Below are 22,106 nucleotides of genomic sequence, written 5' to 3'. Positions count from 1 at the left end.
AGTTTGCGAGTCGAAGCCGAAAGTGTGTATTTATAGGATATCCTTTCGGGAAAAAGGGGTGGAAGGTTTATGACTTAGAGACCCAGGAAATTTTTGTTTCAAGGGATGTGATGTTTAATGAGAGTGAATTCCCGTTCATTGCTTCTAGTATGAACAAAGATTTGATGAATGCCTCGTTGACTCGTGATGTTGGGAATTGTGATGTTGGGAGTGTGAGTGATGATGAGTGGTGTGTGGCAGAGAATGTGAATGGTGAGGGCAATGATATGGAGCACGAGGGAGGTGTGAGAGCTGATGGTGTTGCGGGGACAGCAGGGGGAACCACGGCTGGGCTGCGGCAGGAGCCCACAGGCCGCGACCAGGCTGCGGAGGAGCCTGCCAGCCCCTCTTCCGTGTGCTCTGGTACGGCAGATGAGTGCAGCAGCACAGAAGAGCATGCTGGGCAGCAGAACGGTAGTGACCAAACTGCTCTAAGTGAGCAGAATGTTGTGCAGCAGGGTGATCAAAGTAACATCTCAAGTGAGACCGAAGCCTTGGGTAAAGGCATGAGACAGCAATTTCCGAATGTGAAGCACCGTGACTTTATGACACACACAATAAGAAATAAAAGTCCATCTACATCATCTCAGCGTTCACCTGCGACATTACTTTCCCCAGGTATTGTTTACCCTATAACACATTTTATTGATTCTCACCGGTTTTCTATGAAGCATAGAACATATATTGCTGCTATTACAGGTGGAAATGAACCCAAAAGTTTCAGGGAGGCCATGAAACACGAGGGTTGGAGGAAAGCAATGGCGGATGAGATCCAGGCTCTAGAAGAGCAAGGCACTTGGGTGCTAGAGAAACTTCCACCGGGCAAAAAGGCACTTGGAAGCAAATGGGTTTACAAAGAAAAATATGATGAGCATGGGAATTTGCAGAGATTAAAAGAAAGATTAGTCATCTTCGGTAATCATCAGGTTGAAGGGTTAGACTACAATGAGACATTTGCTCCGGTTGCGAAGATGGTGACTGTTCGAACTTTTCTTGCAGTAGCGGCGGTGAAAAATTGGGAAGTTCATCAAATGGACGTTCATAACGCTTTTCTTCATGGTGATTTGGAAGAAGAGGTATATATGAAAATCCCTCCTGGTTTTGAGAAAGACAATTCTGACAAAGTTTGCAGGATGCTGAAATCATTGTGCGGGCTTAAACAAGCTCCTCGATGCTGGTTTGCAAAGCTCGCTACAGCTTTGAAAAATTATGGCTCTAAACAGTCATACTATGATTATTCTTTATTTACTCTGACAAAAGGTAAAATGCAGCTTAATGTGTTAGTATATGTTGATGATTTAATTGTTGCAGGCAATGATAAAAATGCTATGCTCAATTTTAAATCGTATCTGGGAGATTGTTTCAAGATGAAAGATCTTGGAGTGTTGAAATATTTTCTGGGGCTAGAGGTAGCCCGGAATAAACAGGGAATTTTTATTTGTCAGAGGAAGTATGCACTGGATATTATTACTGAAGCTGGTTTGCTTGATGCTAAACCTGCAGAGTTCCCAATGGAACAAAATCACAAGTTAGCTTTATCTCAGGGAGAGTATTTTCATGATATTTAGAAATATCGTCGCCTCATAGGTCGTCTGATTTATTTGTCTGTTACGAGACCCGATTTAGCATATTCTGTACACATTTTATCACAGTTTATGCAAAAACCCAGGATTGACCATTGGGAAGCAGCTCTGCGAGTTGTTAGATATTTGAAGAAGAGTCTGGGACAGGGCATTTTATTGAGATCTGATAGTGATTTACAGTTGGAAGGTTGGTGTGATTTAGATTGGGCAGGTTGTCCTCTCTCTAGACGGTCCTTGAGTGGTTGGTTTGTGCTTCTTGGTTTGTCTCCAGTATCATGGAAAACCAAGAAGCAGCCTACTGTGGCCCTTTCTTCATCGGAAGCCGAATATCGTTGTATGAATGCAACGACTTGTGAATTAAAGTGGTTGAAGCGATTACTTGGTGATTTAGGTGTTCGACATGAGAATGGGATGCATCTTTATTGTGATAGTCAGTCTGCGTTATATATTGCGCAGAATCCAGTGTTTCATGAACGATCAAAGCATATTGAGTCAGATTGTCACTTTGTTCGTGATTCGATTACAGATGGGACGATAATACCCTCGTATGTTCCTACGATGGTTCAGTTGGCCGACATTTTTACAAAAGCTTTGGGAAAAGCTAAATTCCAGTTTTTATTGCGCAAGTTGGGCGTCCGGGATCCGTACTCTCCAACTTGAGGGGGGGTATTAGGAAAGATAATATTGTGAATATTTGGGATATATATCTTAGAATATATTGTGCATATCTTTTAGGTTATTTGGTCTTGCCCTCCAAGTTTCCTATTCTATATATACTTGTATGTGGCCTTTATGTTGAATGAGAAATACAAAGAGAATTATTCATTATATTTTAGCAGAAAAAGTTCAACCCAAGTAGCATATTGTGCATCTTCTTGATCGGAAGAGACACTCATGGGATTTTTGATGTTTGAAACGACAAAAGACGAGTGGAAAGTTTTTTGTAAAGGAGGAAAGGGGAGGAGGAGGAACGTCATCACTGGCCATGGAGATGGAAGAAGAAGGCTGGATGATGATGGTGGACGTACGACTGGTTCAAGGTTGTCCAAGGATCGTTTTAGGATTTGGGAAAAAGAAAAAAAAAACCCTAATACGACTCTAATGACATGTACTACAGTGTAATTCTCCTTGATGGACGCTTCTCATTCATTCAATATATATAGGTATTACAAACTTAATTGTGAAAGTCCTAAATTACACAAAAATATATCTTTATAGGTATTAACAAGATAATATAAACGTATTATCTATCACTAAGGACATATAAATGATTAACACTTAATAAATTTTCTCAAGCAAAACTATACATATCTTTAATGGGTGTTGTATGAACAACACCCATTATTACAACAATTTAGGGTTGGAGGAGTAATGCATTTAGCTCCTCCATCAAATTTAAAAAATAAAAATAAATAATGCAAGTATACAACCCAAATAATTTTGGTGTAAACCTTTTATTCAGCACACTAATACAAATTAAAACAATTTAACATTATTAATTATGTTATAGCTCAACCTTAAATAATAAATAAAACAAATGCATATATAATTAAGGATTTTTTTTTGTAAAGAATTACCTTTTATAATCCATTTTTTGCGAGAAACTACCTCAAAAACGAAATGTTGTAATTAACTACCTAATAAAATACAAAATGTTGTAATTAACTACCCTCCACCGGAAAGTCAAGTTTGACTTTATTTTACCGGCGTTGACCTAGACACGTGACGGTCACGTGACCTTTAAAAAAAAAAAAAAAAAAAAACCCCTTTTTTCCCTTATTCTCCTCCCAGTTCACGAATTCCCCTCATTTCATCCCCAAATCCCTAATTTCAATTCGAATCTCCCTTCTTCTTATCAATTTCCTCCTCAAATTGGGTAAAAAAACACGAAAATAATAGGATAAGCAATTCAAAAGGGTATTCCAGCGTACACCATCAAAATCACACAAGTAGAACGATTTCTGGTTTAATTACCCAATTTGAGGAGGAAATTGATAAGAAGAAGGGAGATTCGAATTGAAATTAGGGATTTGGGGATGAAATGAGGGGAATTCGTGAACTGGGAGGAGAATAAGGGAAAAAAGGGGTTTTATTTTTTTTAAAGGTCACGTGACCCTCACGTGTCCAGTTCAACGCCGGTAAAATAAAGTCAAACTTGACTTTTCGGTGGAGGGTAGTCAATTACAACATTTTGTATTTTATTAGGTAGTTAATTACAACATTTCGTTTTTGAGGTAGTTTCTCGCAAAAAATGGATTATAAAAGGTAGTTCTTTACAAAAAATCCTATAATTAATTAGTATAACAGCTTAATCCCAATTAATTAAGTGGAGCACTTTGAAGCACAATGGTTTCAACAGTAAGGCCAGGACCAAAACCAAACAACACACCCCATTCCAACCCTTCTCCGGTTGTCGATTTGCCCTCCATCGACGATTGTTTCCTCATCTCTTCCAATATGAACATCACACTCGCACCCCACATGTTCCCATACTCGCTTAAGACATGCCTAGTAGTATTCAGTTTGCTCGGCTCAAGTTCGAGTTCAGTTTCAATCTGGTCCAATATAGCTCGACCTCCAGGGTGAGGGATCCAAAACAAGGAGTTCCAGTCTTTGACCCCAATTCTCTCAAAAGATTCAATCAACAAATTTTCGATATTTTTGGATATAAGTTTAGGTACGTCAGGACTAATGTCCCCGACCATACCCTCTTCCCTCAGACGGGCTTGTATAGTCCCGTCTGTACCGGGAATTGTGGTCTGGTCGGCTGACACGAGCCGAAAAATAGGTTTTTCTAGAGGCTCATCAGGATCAGCACCTACGATCAATGCCGCAGCACCATCTGCGAATAAGGTGTGCGGTAAAAGATTAGTGTCATCGGGAGCATGGTAAAATATAACAGTACTCAACTCCGCGCATACAACCAAAACACGAGCTCCGCGTTCGTTTTCAGCCATGGACTTGGCTATACGAAGGAGCATTCCGCCAGAGTGGCAGCCACCCTGGCGGAGGACAAAGCGCTTGACAGAAGGCGAAAGGCCGAGAAGCATGGCGAGGTATTGGTCAGCAGCGGGGGTGTCGCAGAAAGTGTTGGTGCCGAAGATAAGGTGAGTGATGTTAGACGTGGGTTGGCCCCACTCAGCGATGGCCTTATCGGCTGCTTCTTTGCTGAGTTTGGGGACTTCACTGGCGAGGATTGCTTGGCGGGCTGATAAGGAAGAAGCCTTGCGATCGCACATTTTAGGGTGTTCTTTCAAGGTCTCTTCGGTTACGTGCATGTAACGTTTCTTAATCATTGACTTATCGCCTGCAAATAAACACGAGATATTAGGAAGACTATTTAATGGCTACAACAAAATTATAGCTATTGTAATTAGTTTTAATCTTAGCCCTATGTTTTTAATAATCAATCTTGTCTATTCATCCGTATGACTTTTGAGTTTTTATAAGATATTTTTTTTTTTGAAAAAAAAAATAGTTATCTTCATTACGATTAAAAATATTAAATTGAACTTTTCCAATGACGCAAATACTTGCAAATTATAAGTTCAAAGGATTCTCCCATCTCCATTAAAAAACTAACATTTTTATTGTAATTTATTAACAATAAACCTATAATCCTAGTACTTTACCTTATTACGGAGTATATATTGCAAGGTCCAAAATTTTTGCATCAAATTTATCAAAGAGTGATTCATTCTCCATTTAGGAAAACCAGAGAAAGGAAAGAAAAAAATTAAAGATGAAGGTAAAATATCGTGAGGTTTGTCTCTAATTTTCAAGAAGTAGTTTCATCCTTCGACCAAATTTTTTAATATTAAAAAGCTGGTTTTTTAAAAAAAAAAATAATTTGTTGATAAATTTTTTTTGTTTTTTTTTTATCTCTTTTTTTGGTTATATATATATATATATATATATATATATATATATATATATATTGGTTGATAAGGTGTATTTTAAAGTCAATTAAATGGATGGATATGATAAATTTTATTAAATAGACGATTGAGATTCACTCAATCACAATGGCCACAATTTTATTGTTGCCATTTAAAAATTGTCACGAAATATTAATCATGTTCAAATTACAATAAGCAAAAGGTTTAATTAATTTAGAAGTGGTTGACTTTCTGTGTGATAAGACTATTGGAAGTATAAGATATAGCTAAGCATGCATGCTGTTTCCTAATCATTTATTAACTACATGCAATTATATAGAAGTCAATGTCTTATTCAAAGGAAACATATTAGTCGTGGTTGTAATTGAATAACTTTCTAATAAAACCAAAGGGTTATCTAATCAACTTTGTCCTAAATAATACAAACATAAAATTCAAGCTTGTCATATCATAGTACAATTCCCAAATCTGAGAATTGAACCAAAACCAAAACATGTCAATGGTTTCCAAAATTGTGGGAATTGGGTACATGGTCAACAAATCATTTAACATATTATTATAATACAGTGCATAAATTCAGTTTTAGGCCATGTTTTATTCAACTTAAAATAATAATATATAATCAAAATTAATTTTAGTACAGTAAAAAAAAATTAAATTTTGTAAAAAAATATATATTATTTGTAAATTTAAAGAAAATATATAATCGAAAATCAATAAAAAGTACTTCCTCCGTCCCTAAATTACAGTCCTCTTTCTCTCTATTATGTGAGGAATAAATGGTAGAAAAAGGAATGTAATTTAGAGACGGAGGGAGTAATAAGTTTTAATCTGTAAAAGTTATTTCATTTTAGCAAAAATCATTGTAGTTCAAAAAATTTAATTTCAGTTCAACATTTTTTTTGAGGAAACAGTTCAACATAAATAAGGTGAAAAGAGATGTGTACTATAATTTTGAAAATTTATCGTATCTAGATAAAGAATATAGTATTTTTTTCTTACTTCTAATGTAAAAGGAAAATGTTGTACATACCCCTTAGGATTACATATAAGAAATAAAAAATGGGAAAAATAAAGGAAAATATAACATTAACTACACTAATTTGTCCTTGATTTTGACATACATGCCTAATTTAATTTATCAAATAAAGAAATTTATTAAATGTTTATATATAACCCGAAGAGTTATATATAACATTACCCAACATAAAATACGAAGTGAGATATTACAACTAAGTTATGTACTATTTATTTATCTAATTTTCCTGCAATTACTTCAATTTCCCAATTAATTTTCCATAAACGCATAGGTTTTATGTAGGAGAAAAAAGAGGACACACTTATTAGCTTAGCCAGCTAGAAAAAAGACGACTTCGATATCTAAGGATCATGTACAGTGCAAGTGTGCAACTAGATAACTAATGTAGGCAAATATTCTAATTCTTCCCCTTCACCCTTGCTTCTAAGGGACCCAACCTACTTAAAAAAAGGTTTTTAAAATCGTATAAAATCAATTAAGTTCAATTAGATCATTCACGTTTTTTACAAATATATATATATATATATATATATATATATATATATATATATATATATATATATATATATATATATATATATATATATAAAAACAAGCAACAAGAGTAAAAATGAAATAGAAGCAAAGGGCATACACATGCGCTGATACTTGCTCTTGAGATGGGTTAAATGATCGCTATTGGTAATACGAAAGTAGTACTCAGGATAGTCTGCCTGAATAAACTCATTTGGTGGATTGGCTGTGCCCATGGCCAGGATAGTGGCAGGACCATTTGCTTTTGGAGGCATTGGAATCTCATAAATTGAACCCATTTTCCTAGGTTATATTTAAGCAAATTAAGCTAGGATTTATAACCAAATGAGCTAAAAATTCTTAGATTATATTGATGCTAGGAGTTGTGGATTTATGGCAAGGCAATCAAGCCTTTATATAGCAGTAATTTATTGAATGATATCTATATATAAAAAATAATTTTATTGTCATAAATTGTCACTAACATGCATCAATACAAGTCACCTCAATTTATTTTACGTACGTAATTTTGGGTTGGTAGCTATTTGACTAAACTATAAATTACTTAGTTGATTCATTCGACCAATCCCTACATTTTTCCACTATAATTTTTGGTTCTCATAGACTTTTACACTAGAATTAGGCATTTGGATATTTCTTTGTATGATTTGTTATCTTAATTTTTAAATCCCAAGTCTAATTTTAAGGAGATTTGTATGTAAGACTTGTCAAATTCACGTTTATTAATTATTATTGTAAGCTTGCAAGGTTTTTTTTTTTTTTTTGTGTGTGTGTGTGTGTGAGAGAGAGAGAGAGAGAGAGAGAGATTGTGACTTGGTAGCCTTGGACTCAATTTTAAAAAGATTTTAGATTTTGGGAGCAATGTACTTACGTATTTATTAAAACATTTTGAAAGTGAATCTCTTAATAACATAAGCTAAAAGAAAAAATTCACCAATAACTACACAAAATATTTGTGAAATTTGAATTTAAATTTATTTTAAAGTGATTTTAATTTGACTTGGTTTCCTTTCGCTAAAGATTTAAGATCTTGCAAAGCAAGGTCAAACAATTTATAAACTAACACTTATGAATATTAGAGATACACATAACTTATTTTGCAAACTTGTACTACAAAAATTAATTTACATTATCATCGAAAAAAATATTTAATAACCGATCTTTTTTTCCAAATTTAACCCTATAAAATTTTAATTATTATATAATTATTTAATATAAATATATAATCATATTAAAATACGCCATTTTTTATTTATATTATTACTTCCAATAACATGATCTTATACAAAGAATATACATAAATGATAGTCATTATTAAATTGTACTAATCTCTACATTTTCTTTTGTGCTTCCTGTATTCTCCATTAGAAATTTTCAAAAAAATTCTTTAAATTGAATATTCTTCCAAAAAATTGAATAATTTTCTGAACAAATTCCTTATTTTTGTTAGGGTAATGCTACATGTAGAGCCTTTAATGCTAAGAACAGACATTTAATATATTTCCTAATTTGTTATTTATTTAGGAATGATGACAAAATCACATGCAAATCAGTGTAATAAATGTTATGTTTTTTTTTCCACTTTCAACTCCTTATATGTAGCTCTAAGGGCTATATGCAAATCAGTGTAATAAATGTTATGTTTTTTTTTCCACTTTCAGCTCCTTATATGTAGCTCTAAGGGCTATGTTTAGCAAATTCTTTTTTAAAAATTTTAATTGTTTATGTAGTAAATGCACAACTATTTATGTTTTCTATTATTTCAAAGTGTATAAAATTCACAACTAATTATATTTGTAGCGAACCTAAAATTGTTTTAAATGAAGGAACAATTATAGTATTTATTTTGTTCTCAATATTTTAAGTTGGATCCTGCTAACAAACGCCCCCGGGGCGTTGTATAAGCATTTAAAATACTACCAAAAGTGGTATAAATTTGGGAAAGCATGACAAAATCACGCATCGATCGGTAAAATTAATGTTCATTTTAAGTTAATCTTTCTATTTTTAGCTAGCTTATCCAACATCCCGTGGCGTTTGTTAGCATTTTCCTTATAAGTTGAATATCTTTTTCTTTATTTATTTGTAACAATCAATTAAACTAAGGAAATTTTGGAAATAACCACCTACTATTGTTGTCTTTTTAGTAATTACCACCTACAATTCTTTTTTTGTATTTTACCACCTACTATTTTTAAAAACACGAAAATTTCCCACCAGATTTTCCAAGGGCTCATACATGACGTCATCATGCCTTCTTCTTCCTCGATTCTTATGTTTAGTGATTTTTTCAATATAAATTAAAATTAGATTAGGGAAAAGCATTTAAAAGTCGATTTAACATAATTCTAGCTCACATGAACATAATTAAGTCACTAATATGTATCAATTATAATTTGTTGTTTTTCATATAGGGTTTATCCCAAATTTGGGGTTCAAACTAGATAATTTTTCAAATTAAGCATTATTTACATTAATTAACTCTATATAGAACTAATATATATGCTCCATTTTGGATTGTAAATCATAATTTAGAAAAATGTTTGATTTTAAAATATCTCTAAAATACATATGGACCCTAATTTTTCATATCAATATATAATTAGTAATAATTTCTTAACAATAAAATCAGTTTCGGTACTAACTGAAGACATAATACGTTAAATCGATGCAAAATAGTCCCAATTTTATAAATTAAGCACTAAATAACAAACTCAAAATTTCATTTCAAAACCCTAAATAATGAACACCATCTTATAGTTAGCCCCAATTTTGTAAATTAGGTACCTAATTTAGTGCTTTGTTTGCATAAGTTAGATTTGCAATTCAATAAATAGAGAACAAGGTTAGAAAAAAATAATGAAATTGAAAAAAAATTCGTCGTTAGGACCTATAATGACTCTACTTTCTAGTGAAGACTCATAACATCTTAAATTTGACACTGTCTAGCTATACATTAGCTTTTAATATGCTGGAGTAAAGAGAGGTAAGGTAGCTAACCGTTGCATTCTCACCCAATTGAACGGAGCTCGCTTGATCAGGCGCGAGTACAAGCGCACTTCAAAGTTTATTTTTGTCGTTTTTGTCTGGTGAAGCGGAAATCTACCCGATCTACATGTAAGTTGAGATTACGTATCACTCTCGCTCAATCGGGTGAAGGGCATGGATGCGCGTCAGCAAACCAGACTCTTTCTCTTCCTCTTAACACCCACAATTAATGGGATGTTTAAGAGGATGTTAACCTCCCCTTTATTTCTGATTAAGTAATTAATCTTTGTATTTTAAAAGTTACGTATTAACAAATGTGTCCATCAAATTATTCGCACAAATAAAGTTTTTTTTTTTGTTGTGCGAGTGAACCACGAGAGTAATCACATTATAAACGCGGATGGAGGGAGTTTATAAACATACTTCCTCAATTTTTGAAATATGTGAATAATTTTCACTTTTTACACAATTCATTTTTTTCACTTTGATTAATATTTATGATTTATAGATAAGAATAAATATAGCCTTGTGCATATTTGTTAGAATCCTCTCAATGAATGGCTTATTTGTTTCAATTGTTATACTTATTGGTAATTAAAGATATAGGGTGTGTTTGGTAAAAAGCTTTTTAAAGAGCTTTTAGCTTATTTTGTCCAATTAGATGTTTGACCAATTAAAAAAGCTAATTTGGGTGTTTGATATATAGCTTATTAAAAGAGCTTTTTTAAATTAGCTTATTGTACAATTAGCTTTTTGTTTTTTAAATACACTAAAACAGCTAACAATTAACAGCTATTTACCAAACATTTTTATACAATCAGCTAATCATAACCAGCTAGTCAATCCAGCTACTATAACCAGGTAGACAAACCAGCTATTATAACCAGCTAATACAATCAGTTACCAGCTAATTACCAAACAGGGCCATAATCAGTCAAATTTTGCATTGACATACGTACACAATGCAAGAGAAATTAAACGTTTTACTTGTTTAAATACGGAGGGAGTATGATCTACCGTTAGGGGTGCTCATAGCCGGGTACTCGGGATTTCGGGTACCCGGAAGTGCGGGTACCCGGGAGTGCGGGTAGTTATTAAGGCGGCCCATTACCCGACCCGTTAAAATTAAAGCGGGTACCCACTTATCGGGTACCCGTTTTTACCGGGTACCCTCCTCGGGTACCCGGAATTTTAATATATATGTTTGTTTTTAAAAAAATAACCTGTTGTGACTTTAAAACATGCTGATTATTAACAAAAAAAAAAAAAAATCATTAAAAGCAAACACAAACTATATATCCCAGTAAATTGAATATAGTATAAACATTAACATAATTAAACCAAAATCAAAATTAAAACTTAATTAGGGTTCATGTAATCGAAAAAAAGGAACCGCCGACATTGGAAAAATAACTCCAAAATTTACAATCAAAGATTCAGAAAAACTAATCGGTCTACCCAAACCTTCGCCAACAGAAGAAGGATCAACGAAAGTGACAAACCCAAAACCTCGAGGTGTATTAGTGAGACGATCTATCTTTAACAACAACAATGGAAGAAACTTCACCATATTTGACTGAGGTTCTTCTAAGAAGGACTGACGGATCGGCCTGAGAGGGACTAACGGAAATCGCTTGAGAGGGAGGACTGTATTGACGGAAGTCGCCTGAGAGGGAGGAAGGAGGTCGCCTGAGAGAGGAAGGAGGTCGCCTGAGAGGGAGTGTTTGAGAGTGAAAGAGGAGAGAGAAGAGATCTAGAGAGGTGAGTGTGAAAGTGGAGATGCGGCTAGCTACTCTTTCTGAGTAAGTAACCCTAATTCCCTAAAGGAGTAAAGGGAATTCCAGCCAATAAGAAAAAAAAAATCGGGTATTTAACGGGTACCCGAGACAGTCAGAGGTCGGCCCATTACCCGACCCGCAAATCTGATATTTTAGCGGGTCGGGTACCCGACCCGTAAAATTGGGAAAAAATTGAAAATTACCCGCCGGGTACTTTGCGGATCAGCGGGTCGGGTCAAACGGGTCGGGTATTTTTGAACACCCCTACCTACCGTAGTCAAGTTTTGATAATTCTTAATGAACCCCTTAATTAACCATTGCGCTAATATACCTCATTTGTAGGAAGAGATCAATGGAGTGTATGATTTGTTCATAATAACCCAACATAACCTTCTAATGATAGAAATCTTCAAACTCGATGACCCAACTTTCATAATCTCAACTCAAGTTGCTGAGGCTCACTCTCTTGCTAGTGCAGCTAGGCGTAGAATTTTACTTCATTTCACTTTTTAAATTTTTGTTAGTTCTCTTTGTCAAAAAAAAAAATAAAAAAAAAAATAACTCAGGTGAATGTTCCAAGAAGGAGGCTGAGACAAGCAGGTAATCATTTGTCGAATGATGAAATGGAGTCAAGTTTTTATTTTGGCCCTTTGTGCAAAACATTGATGGTGGCCTGTCACCTATTAACTCTAATCCTATGGTCCGTAACAAACTTGTTTTATTGTTTTAATCTACTGCTCCTTTTCAACCAAACAAAATAACAAAATAAATAAAAATAATAAAAAATAATTAAAAAAAAAAAAAAAAAGTGAAAGGGAGAAAATTGTGAAAATGGAATTGAAATAAGGGAGAAACATGATGGGCAGGGCACCATCATTAATAAATTCATAGACAAAATCCGTTAAGTGATTGCGAAATAATACAAAATTTTCCAAAGTTTTAGTTTAACACCACAAAAACAAAACAAAAGAAAAAAGAAGGATTTTTTGTGAAAAACTACCTTTTAAACTCCGGATTTTGTGAAAAACTACCCTAAAAACAAAATGTTGTAATTAACTACCTTATAAAGTATAAAATGTTGTAATTAACTACCTCCCACCGGAAAACACATTTGACTTTTATTTCCCGACGTTGACCATGTCACTTGAGGGTCACATGAGCCTTTAATGACTTAGTTCCCCCACTTTCCCCAAATTTTCCCGCTTTACACTAACTCTTTTCCTTAACAATACGATTAATAATATTTTATATTGCTTATTTGCAGCCCCTTTGATAATTATATGGGCTGAATTGGTGTAAAGCGGGAAAATTTGGGGGAAAGGGGGGGTGGAATTAAGTCATTTAAGGGTCACGTGACCCTCACGTGACATTGTCAACGTCGGGAAATAAAAGTCAATGTGTCATTCCGGTGGAAGGTAGTCAATTACAACATTTTATACTTTATAAGGTAGTTAATTACAACATTTTGTTTTTAGGGTAGTTTTCGCAAAATCTGAAGTTTAAAAGGTAGTTTTTCACAAAAAAAATCAAAAAAGAATGAAAATTTCCAGCTTCCAACATTTCATTGTAAAATGGTCCTAAGTTTCTCATATCTCATTAATTTATCATAAATGGGCGTACGTACAGTGAGAACTAAGAAAGGAAACCACAAACAACAACTTAAAAGGACCAAAAAAGACACTCGCGAGCACGAGCCTTTCCAGCCAACCAATGCGCGGGGGACACCCATTCCCTTGGAACCTTTAGAATCTTGCAAGCCTCCATAGTAGACAGAAGAGCCCGGATATCCCGAAGTAACCAACATAAATAAACCTCATCCCGCTGTTTTTGGGCCAAGATCAAACACAAAGACTCACAGTCGGAGTAAATAAGGATGCTACGAAAACCTCTGGAATAAGCATTGCGTAATCCCCAGAAACAAGCCTGTAACTCAGAATGTAATGCTGAAGACGAGAGAGAAGCAAGGGCCCCTCCCCCACGGACTGAAGGAGAATCACAATCGCGAAAAATCCAACCAGCACCAGCCGAGTTGTCTGAAGAAGACCAAGAACCATCACAAATCATACAAATTTCAAAAGTAGAAATAGGACCCCCATAAAGAGTGGCAGCGAAACCCGAACCAGTCGGTTTAGGACCAAGACCCAAAGAAGAAGAGCGAATGCAAAAATCCTGAGCTTGTCGCCCCCGCACATCCCACTGAGATGCCAGAAGCAAAATATCATCTGGAGAGACAGTCTGATGCCGAAACCGAACATTATTACGTGATAGCCAAATAGCCCATAAAAGGGAAAAAAAAACCTCACCAGGCTCGACCAGTCCTTTGCAGCCCCTAACAAAGAGACCATAGTGGAAAACCATTGGAGAAAAGGAAGGTTAAGAAGACCTTGCCTATTAAAACGTAAAGAGCAATGGACCCACAATGGAGCAACGAAGTCACAGTCTCGAAACAAATGGTCCACCGTCTCTTGCTCCCGTCGACAGAAGCAACAAAGTGAATCAACCGAAATGCCTCGAACAGCTAGAACCGAGGCAACCGGAAGTCCAGACTGAATAATTTTCCAGCCAAAGATCTTCCATTTAGGAAGGAGGGGGAGCGCCCAAAATTTCCCCCACCAAGAGGCAGGAATGAATCCCACGGACAAATGTCTAACAGTCTGCTGAAGTAAGAGGGCATATGCAGATTTCGTAGAGAAGGTGCCATCCTTAGTGAATTTCCAATAAATAAAATCATCCATATGCTCCAGTGGACGGTCCTGACTAAGGATCCGAGAGGCAGTTGGACCATCAAAAAACCGATGAACTCTCGAGGAGTCCCACGCGTTAGAACGCGGATCAATAATATCAGACACATGAGTCGGGAAATCCGACAGAGATAAACCAGCCTTGAAATTTGCTGGACCCCCAGGAGCCCAGTCATCAGCCGTAATACGAACACTATTACCACCACCCACCTTCCAACGAACAGCAGGAGCTACAGCCAAAAGAGCCGTCTGTAACCCGCGACAACCCCAGGAGGCTCGATTTATCCGAGCAGATGAAGTGTCAGCAAGAGAAGGGTACTTGGAAAACATGAGCCTAGAAACCAACAACTGGGGATTGTGAATCATCCTCCACCCTGTGCTAGCGAGAAGAGCGGAGTTGAAGCAGGCAATGTTGCGTAAACCCAAACCCCCCAAACCTTTCGGTAAATGAAGTAGAGAAGCCGACCGTAGTGCCAAACCCTTCCTAGAACCTGAAGATCTCCACCAGAAACTGGCAAGCATATTGTCCAGTTGAGCAGCAATTGAAGAAGGAATTTTGAAGACAGACAGAATATGATTAAATGAAGCCACCAAAACCGAATTTATAATAACCAATTTTGCCGCTGGAGACAACCGAAGAGAAGCAAAAGCAGACAGTCGACTAGCAACTTTGTCAACCAAAAACCTGAACTCCGAAACTTTACTCCTTCCCAAGTCGATAGGTAGACCCAAATAGGTACCAAATGAATCCTTCGATTGTAGACGAAGACTGTGAGATAAAAACTCACGGTAGTCAGGGGGAGTATTTGGGCTGAACTTGACAAAGGACTTTTGAAGATTAATCATCTGGCCTGAGGAGGAACAAAAAGCAGAAAGAATGGCCAAGACATTTTCACACGCTTGCGGTGAAACCTGGAAAAATAACAGCGAGTCATCCGCAAAGAAAAGATGTGAGATCGACGGTCCACCCCTAGAAACGCGAATTCCGGAAAACAGAGCCTGCTCTTCTGCTCGTCGAAGAGTGGCTGACAACACCTCCATACAAAGCACAAACAGATAGGGCGACAGAGGATCTCCTTGTCTAAGACCACATTGAGGTCGAAAAGAAGGCGTAAGACTCCCATTCACTAGAACTTGATACGAGACAGTTGTAACACATTGCTCAATAATATGAACCCAATAAGGGGGAAAACCAAAAGCGCGTAACACCTGACTCAAAAAATCCCATCGTACTCTGTCATAAGCTTTATTCATGTCCAATTTCAGGGCTGCATAAAAACGTTTTCGAGCTTTAGAAGCATTCATAAAGGACAGAAGCTCGTGAGCTACCAGAGCATTATTAGAAATCAGGCGACCCGGCACAAAAGCATTTTGGAACCCTGAAACAAGAGAGGGAAGAACCCCCCGCAAACGGCCAGTAATGCATTTTGCGATGCATTTGTACAGAACATTTCATAACCCAATTGGCCGAAATTGAGACACTAATTCCGGTAGAGGAACCTTCGGAAGAAGAACTAAAAAGGTTCTATTCCAGTCCTTCAACATGTAACCATGAGCAAAGAAGTACTGAATCGCTGAGATAACAAAATGGCATGTTTCCTCCCAATGAGTCTTGAAGAAAGCCGAGGTAAAATCATCTGGGCCAGGGGATTTATCATTAGCAATATGAAACATTGCAGATTTAATCTCGGAAGCCGAGAAAGGGGCCATTAACATGTCCTTTTGATCTAGAGACAACGTCGGGAGGCCTAGATTATCCTAGTGTAAAGTAGGGATGTCAGTGGGGCGGGTCAAGTAGGAGACCCGCCCCATCCCCGCCCCAATGGGGCGGGGATGGGTCTCGGTTTGGCGGGTGGTGGGGCGGGGGTGGATTTTAAGTTGTACCCGCCCCCATCCCCGCCCCGCCCCGCCCCATCCCCACCTCATACCCACATCTTTATATCTTTTAAAGCAAAATTACATACTTTTATTCTATTTATAAAATAATTACATGAAATAAAATATTAATTATAATACTTTGTACGACACTTATATTATAACACAAAAATGTGTATAGAATGTTTTATTTTATAATTCGTATTAATTATGTAAGATTGTGTATTTGAGGTACGGATATTAGGTGGATCTTGGGTGGGGATTAGACGGGTCTTTGGTGGGGATTAGGTGGGGATGGATATCCAAGTGGGGGGTGGGGCGGGGATGGTTTTGGAGTTGTACCCGATGGGGCGGGGATGGGGATGAAAATTAAACCTGTCGCGGGGATGGGGATGAAAATATTAGGTGGGGATGGGGATGGGAAGGCCAACATCCGCCCCGCCCCGCCCCATTGACATCCCTAGTGTAAAGGAGGGTCACTCCTTGAAGGAGATACAGGAGAATATATAAAAAAAAAAAAATGGACGTACGTACGACAAGTTATTGAAAAGCTTTTGAAATACAATTTGTGATTCCTACAGGCGTTTGTACGATGCACATCGTACATACGTTCTGTTAAAAGAGCGAAAAAAAACACAATATATATAGAATGAAATGTAATCGACATATAGCTATAGTGAAAAAAGAACATATTCTTAAAAATGTAATAAACATATAACTAGAGTGAAAAAAACATATTTGCACAAAAAAAGAGTGAAAATAACATATTTTCATGTTCATTGATTGTCAGTGTAAAGTACTTTTATTTGTGACATAATGTCCATTGCTTACTGTGAAATTGGTACGACTGTTGCGTGTCTACCAAAAATAAACCTAACTCAAACCTCCTAAAATGTAGTAGGGTAAGCTAGGGTCGATCCCACAGAGAATTGGTTTATTAAATTATAACTTGTGTAAGTTAGAAACCCCTGTTTTGAAGAAATAGTACTACGATCTAATAAATAAACTACTATGAACTATGGGACAAATAAAATACGAAAGATAGACTACTAAAATTGAAATACGATAAAAATCAATAATATTAAAACAGGGATCGGGAGACATATTATAGCATTGGAGTATTTATTGATCATCGAATTATAAAAATTATGTTCTTATCTCAATGTTAGCCGATGAACGCAAACAAACATTCAACACTTCCCTTAATTACAAATAAACCAAACAAGCTCTTGGAGTATTGTCTAACTAACTAACAATCTAGAACAAGCTCTCTAGACTCGATTAATTAGTAGCATTAATAACTAGGAAGTAGCTAACTTAAGCCACAAATCACACAAGCTCGGATTTGTGCAACTTAAAGGGTTGATAATCTTAGGCATTAAAACAAGTTTTAGTCACCCATTAACCCCTAATTGCAACTAAGGAGTACTAACCCGGATAATAACGTATCACAAGTTACTACTCTAGCAATTAAATTAGCAAACTATACTAAAGATGGCCGGTCTAAAATATAACTTGACTAACTCATATCAATAAAAACAGATCATCAATCCAATCAAGAAATAAACATAATATTCTCAAATCACAACATACTTATTCTCACATTACAATAATCCAATGCATCGTATATCTCCCTTCCCGTATTAAATTTAGCCTAACATACTAAAAATTGAAATAAAAACAAAGAAAGATTTATAAATCATACTGCTAGATAAGACATACATAATCGAAATGAAAATCGGTAAAAAAAAAATAAAACATTCAACAAAAGTCTAATTGAAATTGCTCTAAACCACCTAATTTAACAAAAAGAATAAAAAAAACGAAAGCAAAATTAATTGGCAGATCCTATTACTTATTTGCAACAAATCATAAATTGCCAAATTACTACATGCAAATCTATAAACTAAGAGTGTAAATTAAAAGTACCAAATTCCTACAACTGAGAATGGGAAGTAGTTGCGAACAACACCCAAAGCAGGCTGCTCTCCTTCGCTGTTCTTCCTCTCTGTTCAGCTACTTCACCTCCTCTGCTACGCTACTTTGCAGTAGCTTCGCGAGCCCAAAACACAACCCCAACCAAGTTTGCTGATTTCGTAGCAATTGGAGCTCAAAAACGCTTCAGCTTCCTTCTGGTTCTGTTCTGAATTCCGCTGCCCAGCAATTCCCGTAGCAAAGAAGGATTACAGAACACAGCTAAGTCACCTCGACTCCGGCTGCTTCGCTTCACCGCTGCTAAACTGCTCTGAGGTCGTTCTCCTCTTCCTTTGTTGCCCAGAATGTCCTCTCTTATCGCATGCAATTCGACCTCCCTTCTGTTTCGGTGTAGCTCATCTCCAGCTAATCCGAATTTCTCGCTCCAATTTTTATCCAATTTCATCTTTATCTCTTGCTTGACATTTCAATCCCAGAAATTTCGCTCAAGGTGATTTGAGGGTCCTTGATTTTCGGTTGCCAGCATAGGATGTATGGTTGGATGCGTATTGTGAAGGCTGCTGCTATTTTCAGGGGTTTTCTTTTGTAAATACAATCCCATAAAACCAAATGAACACTTTATAAAAAAAAATAAGATTAATACGTGTGACTTAGCCCGGAAATATAAAGTAATCCATTTGGTGCCGAAATTCTCCTTCCTGTAGACAATTAAATAAATAGTAGTAACTCATGTCTTGAAAGGAAAATTGCATAATATACACTTAAATTATAAAAAAAATCAATATAACATCAAGAGTTCAATATATATAAATATTATATTTTACGACCCTATCAGAAATGTTCTTTAAATTTCTGTCTTTAAATTAAGGTAGGTATATATAAATATGTTCATTACATAATATTATCATGTTCTTTAATAATATTATAGATGTTCTTTAAATGTACAAAACAAAAACATAAAGTTGGATGTTCGTTATAAAACAACTATATGTTCTTTAAAAAATAACTTTATGTTCTTTACAAAACAGTTATATGTTCTTTCTGCATTTTTTGTCAAACAGACACTTGCATCTTAAAATTTTAATTTAAGGAAAAATATTGTGTAGAACAGACTCACATGAGTCCGTCCTATTAATAGGCCCGCACGCGGCCCGATTTCATATTCTTCTTCAATTCTTATTCTTCTTCTTCATCTCTATTGCTTTCTTCTGCAAACCTTCAACCATGAAAGGACTCTCAACAATGTCGGTGACCTTCTCAAATTCTATTCTTCGTCAAGAACTTATATGACTTGTACTAATTTTCTAGACTGATGTTCCCAAATAGAAGCTCGGCTGCTTTACCGGTAATATGAAGCGGAATATACTCTGAGTCATCCCATACATATAGCTGCATTTTACAAGAATAGTCCATTAAAAAGCATTCATACAACTTGAAATGCATTATGTGCAGTAAAACTTCATTATCTGATCAAGCTATTTAGAGTAGTATCGGAGTAACATATTTGTTAAATATTTGATACTCCATCCGTTAGTTAATATTTGTCGAGTATTAGATTTATTTTGTTTGATTTTAAGTTATATTAGTCAGATATTATATTTATTTTATTTGATAATAGATTATATTCGTTAGGTATTAGATTTATTTTGTTTGGTAATAGGATACATTGATCAGGTATTAGATACATTTTGTTTGGTAATATGATACATTAGTCAGGTATTAGATATATTTTGTTTGGTAATAGGATATAATGATCAGGTATTAGATATATTTTATGTGGTAATAAGATATAATGGTCAGGTATTAGATATATTTTGTTTGGTAATAGGATATATTGGTCAGGTACAGTGGCGGAGCCACATTAGAACAAGGGGGGACAGTTGTCCCCCCATTTTCGAAAAAAAAGTTTTTTTTTTTTAAAAAAAAAATCAAGAAAATACAGTAAAAGGCTATAAATATCATATACTTACAGTAAATATCACAATATTGAATATGGTTTGGTGGTTGAGTCCTTAGTAAGGCTGTGTCTTGGTCTTAGGTTCGATTCCCTACTCTACTATTTTTCAGCTTTTTTGTTTTTTTTCCCCTACTTGATTTTTGATTACTCTAATTTTCAATAGTCTTTTTAATTTGATTTTTCATTTTCTATTTCTTGTTTTAGGATTTTTAATTTTATTATGTGCTTAAACTCTATTTTTTTTACATTTCTAATAAATAGATTACTATTAATTAATTGTTTGTAACTGTGTTTTAACTTTTATTAATACATACGAAATACATATGTAATAATATGATTGATTTGAGAAAGTTGAGTTTATTTTTTCGAATGTAACTCAAACCCAGACCCTTCATATCTACCATCAATTTGTTCTAACGATAATTATTTGACTTTATGATAATTATTTGACTTTATGATAAGGTAATTAATTCGTATATATCAATTATGTGATTACATAACGGGATTTACAAACATAAATTTATTCATTTTTGTTGGATAATTTTCTTAATATACAATAAAACTTTTTTATTCCTCTTTTGCCATATAGAAATAATTGGCATATGTGATTTCAAATAAATATTAAACAATTTAGGTGATCAATTTTTTTCTTGAGATTTTTGCCGAAACTTTAACCTCCAAAATTTGTCCCCCCGAATTATAAATCCTGGCTCCGCCACTGGTCAGGTATTAAATTTATTTTGTTTGGTAATAGGATGTATTGGTCAGGTATTAAATTTATTTTGTTTGGTAATAGGATGTATTGGTCAGGTATTAAATTTAATTTGTTTGGTAATATGATGTATTGGTCAGGTATTAGATTTATTTTGTTTGGTAACAGGGTATATTGGTCAGGTATTAGATTTATTTTGTTTGGTAATAGGATATAATGGTCAGGTATTAGATTTATTTTGTTTGGTAACAGGGTATATTGGTCAGGTATTAGATTTATTTTGTTTGGTAATAGGATATAATGGTCAGGTATTAGATTTATTTTGTTTGATAATAGGTATAATTGGTCAGGTATTAGACTTATTGGTAATAGCTATAATTGGTCAGGTATAAGTGTATAACAATGCCTGAAATATCTTTAAGGGTGGTGAGCTTTCTCCTTTCAGCCAGTGTATAATACCAATCAAACTAAGGACTCCTTTAGCTAAATTACGAGCAGCATTTGATAGTGTTGGAAGAGCTCTTGTACCGACATAACAATCTCCTTCAACCGTTAAATGCTCAAATCTTACTTCTACGGTTGAAAGTTGAATTCCTACCCTGTTTTAGTAATAATTAGACAATAAAGTTGGTAAGTAGGCAACTGTTACTTTGTTTATTAAATTGCAACCATTGTTGTTCTAGTTTCTAGTCATTCAGATTTTTGAAACTTCATTTTTAGTTGTATGAGAGAGAAAGTTGAAGTTTAATAAAAAACAAGAGAAATTCTTTAAAAATAAGAGAATTGCTTTGTTAAAATAAGAGGAAATATTTGACTTTCTGTATTTTTCTATCTCACACTTAAGTTTATTACATGCCTTATATAGGCTACACAACTACGGAGCTCTAATATACAATGAAAATATAATAAGTCAGACCCAATACACAATATGGGCCTTGTCTATGTTTTCAATACTCCCCCTCAAGTGGGAGTGTGAGGATCCCGAACACCCAACTTGGACAATAACGTCATAAATTGGGCTTCTCC

General features: G+C 35.2%; 1 protein-coding gene across 1 annotated transcript; it reads right to left on the bottom strand.

Annotated features, from left to right (window-relative positions):
- Nucleotides 1-3,550: 3,550 nt before the first annotated feature.
- LOC110702055 (chalcone synthase 3-like) lies at nucleotides 3,551-7,372 on the bottom strand. Its single transcript, XM_021879699.1, has 2 exons — nucleotides 7,195-7,372; nucleotides 3,551-4,929 (listed from the first exon to the last, which is right to left on the bottom strand). The coding sequence occupies exons 1-2, from the start codon at nucleotides 7,370-7,372 to the stop codon at nucleotides 3,941-3,943; spliced, it is 1,167 nt and encodes a 388-aa protein (XP_021735391.1). The 3' UTR covers nucleotides 3,551-3,940.
- Between the last annotated feature and the right edge of the window lie 14,734 nt (nucleotides 7,373-22,106).

The sequence above is a fragment of the Chenopodium quinoa genome, unplaced genomic scaffold, assembly GCF_001683475.1.
Source record: "Chenopodium quinoa cultivar QQ74 unplaced genomic scaffold, ASM168347v1, whole genome shotgun sequence".
Lineage (NCBI taxonomy): Eukaryota > Viridiplantae > Streptophyta > Magnoliopsida > Caryophyllales > Amaranthaceae > Chenopodium > Chenopodium quinoa.
The sequence above is the reverse complement of the archived record's forward strand: the minus strand, read 5'-3'. Positions and strand labels throughout refer to the sequence as shown.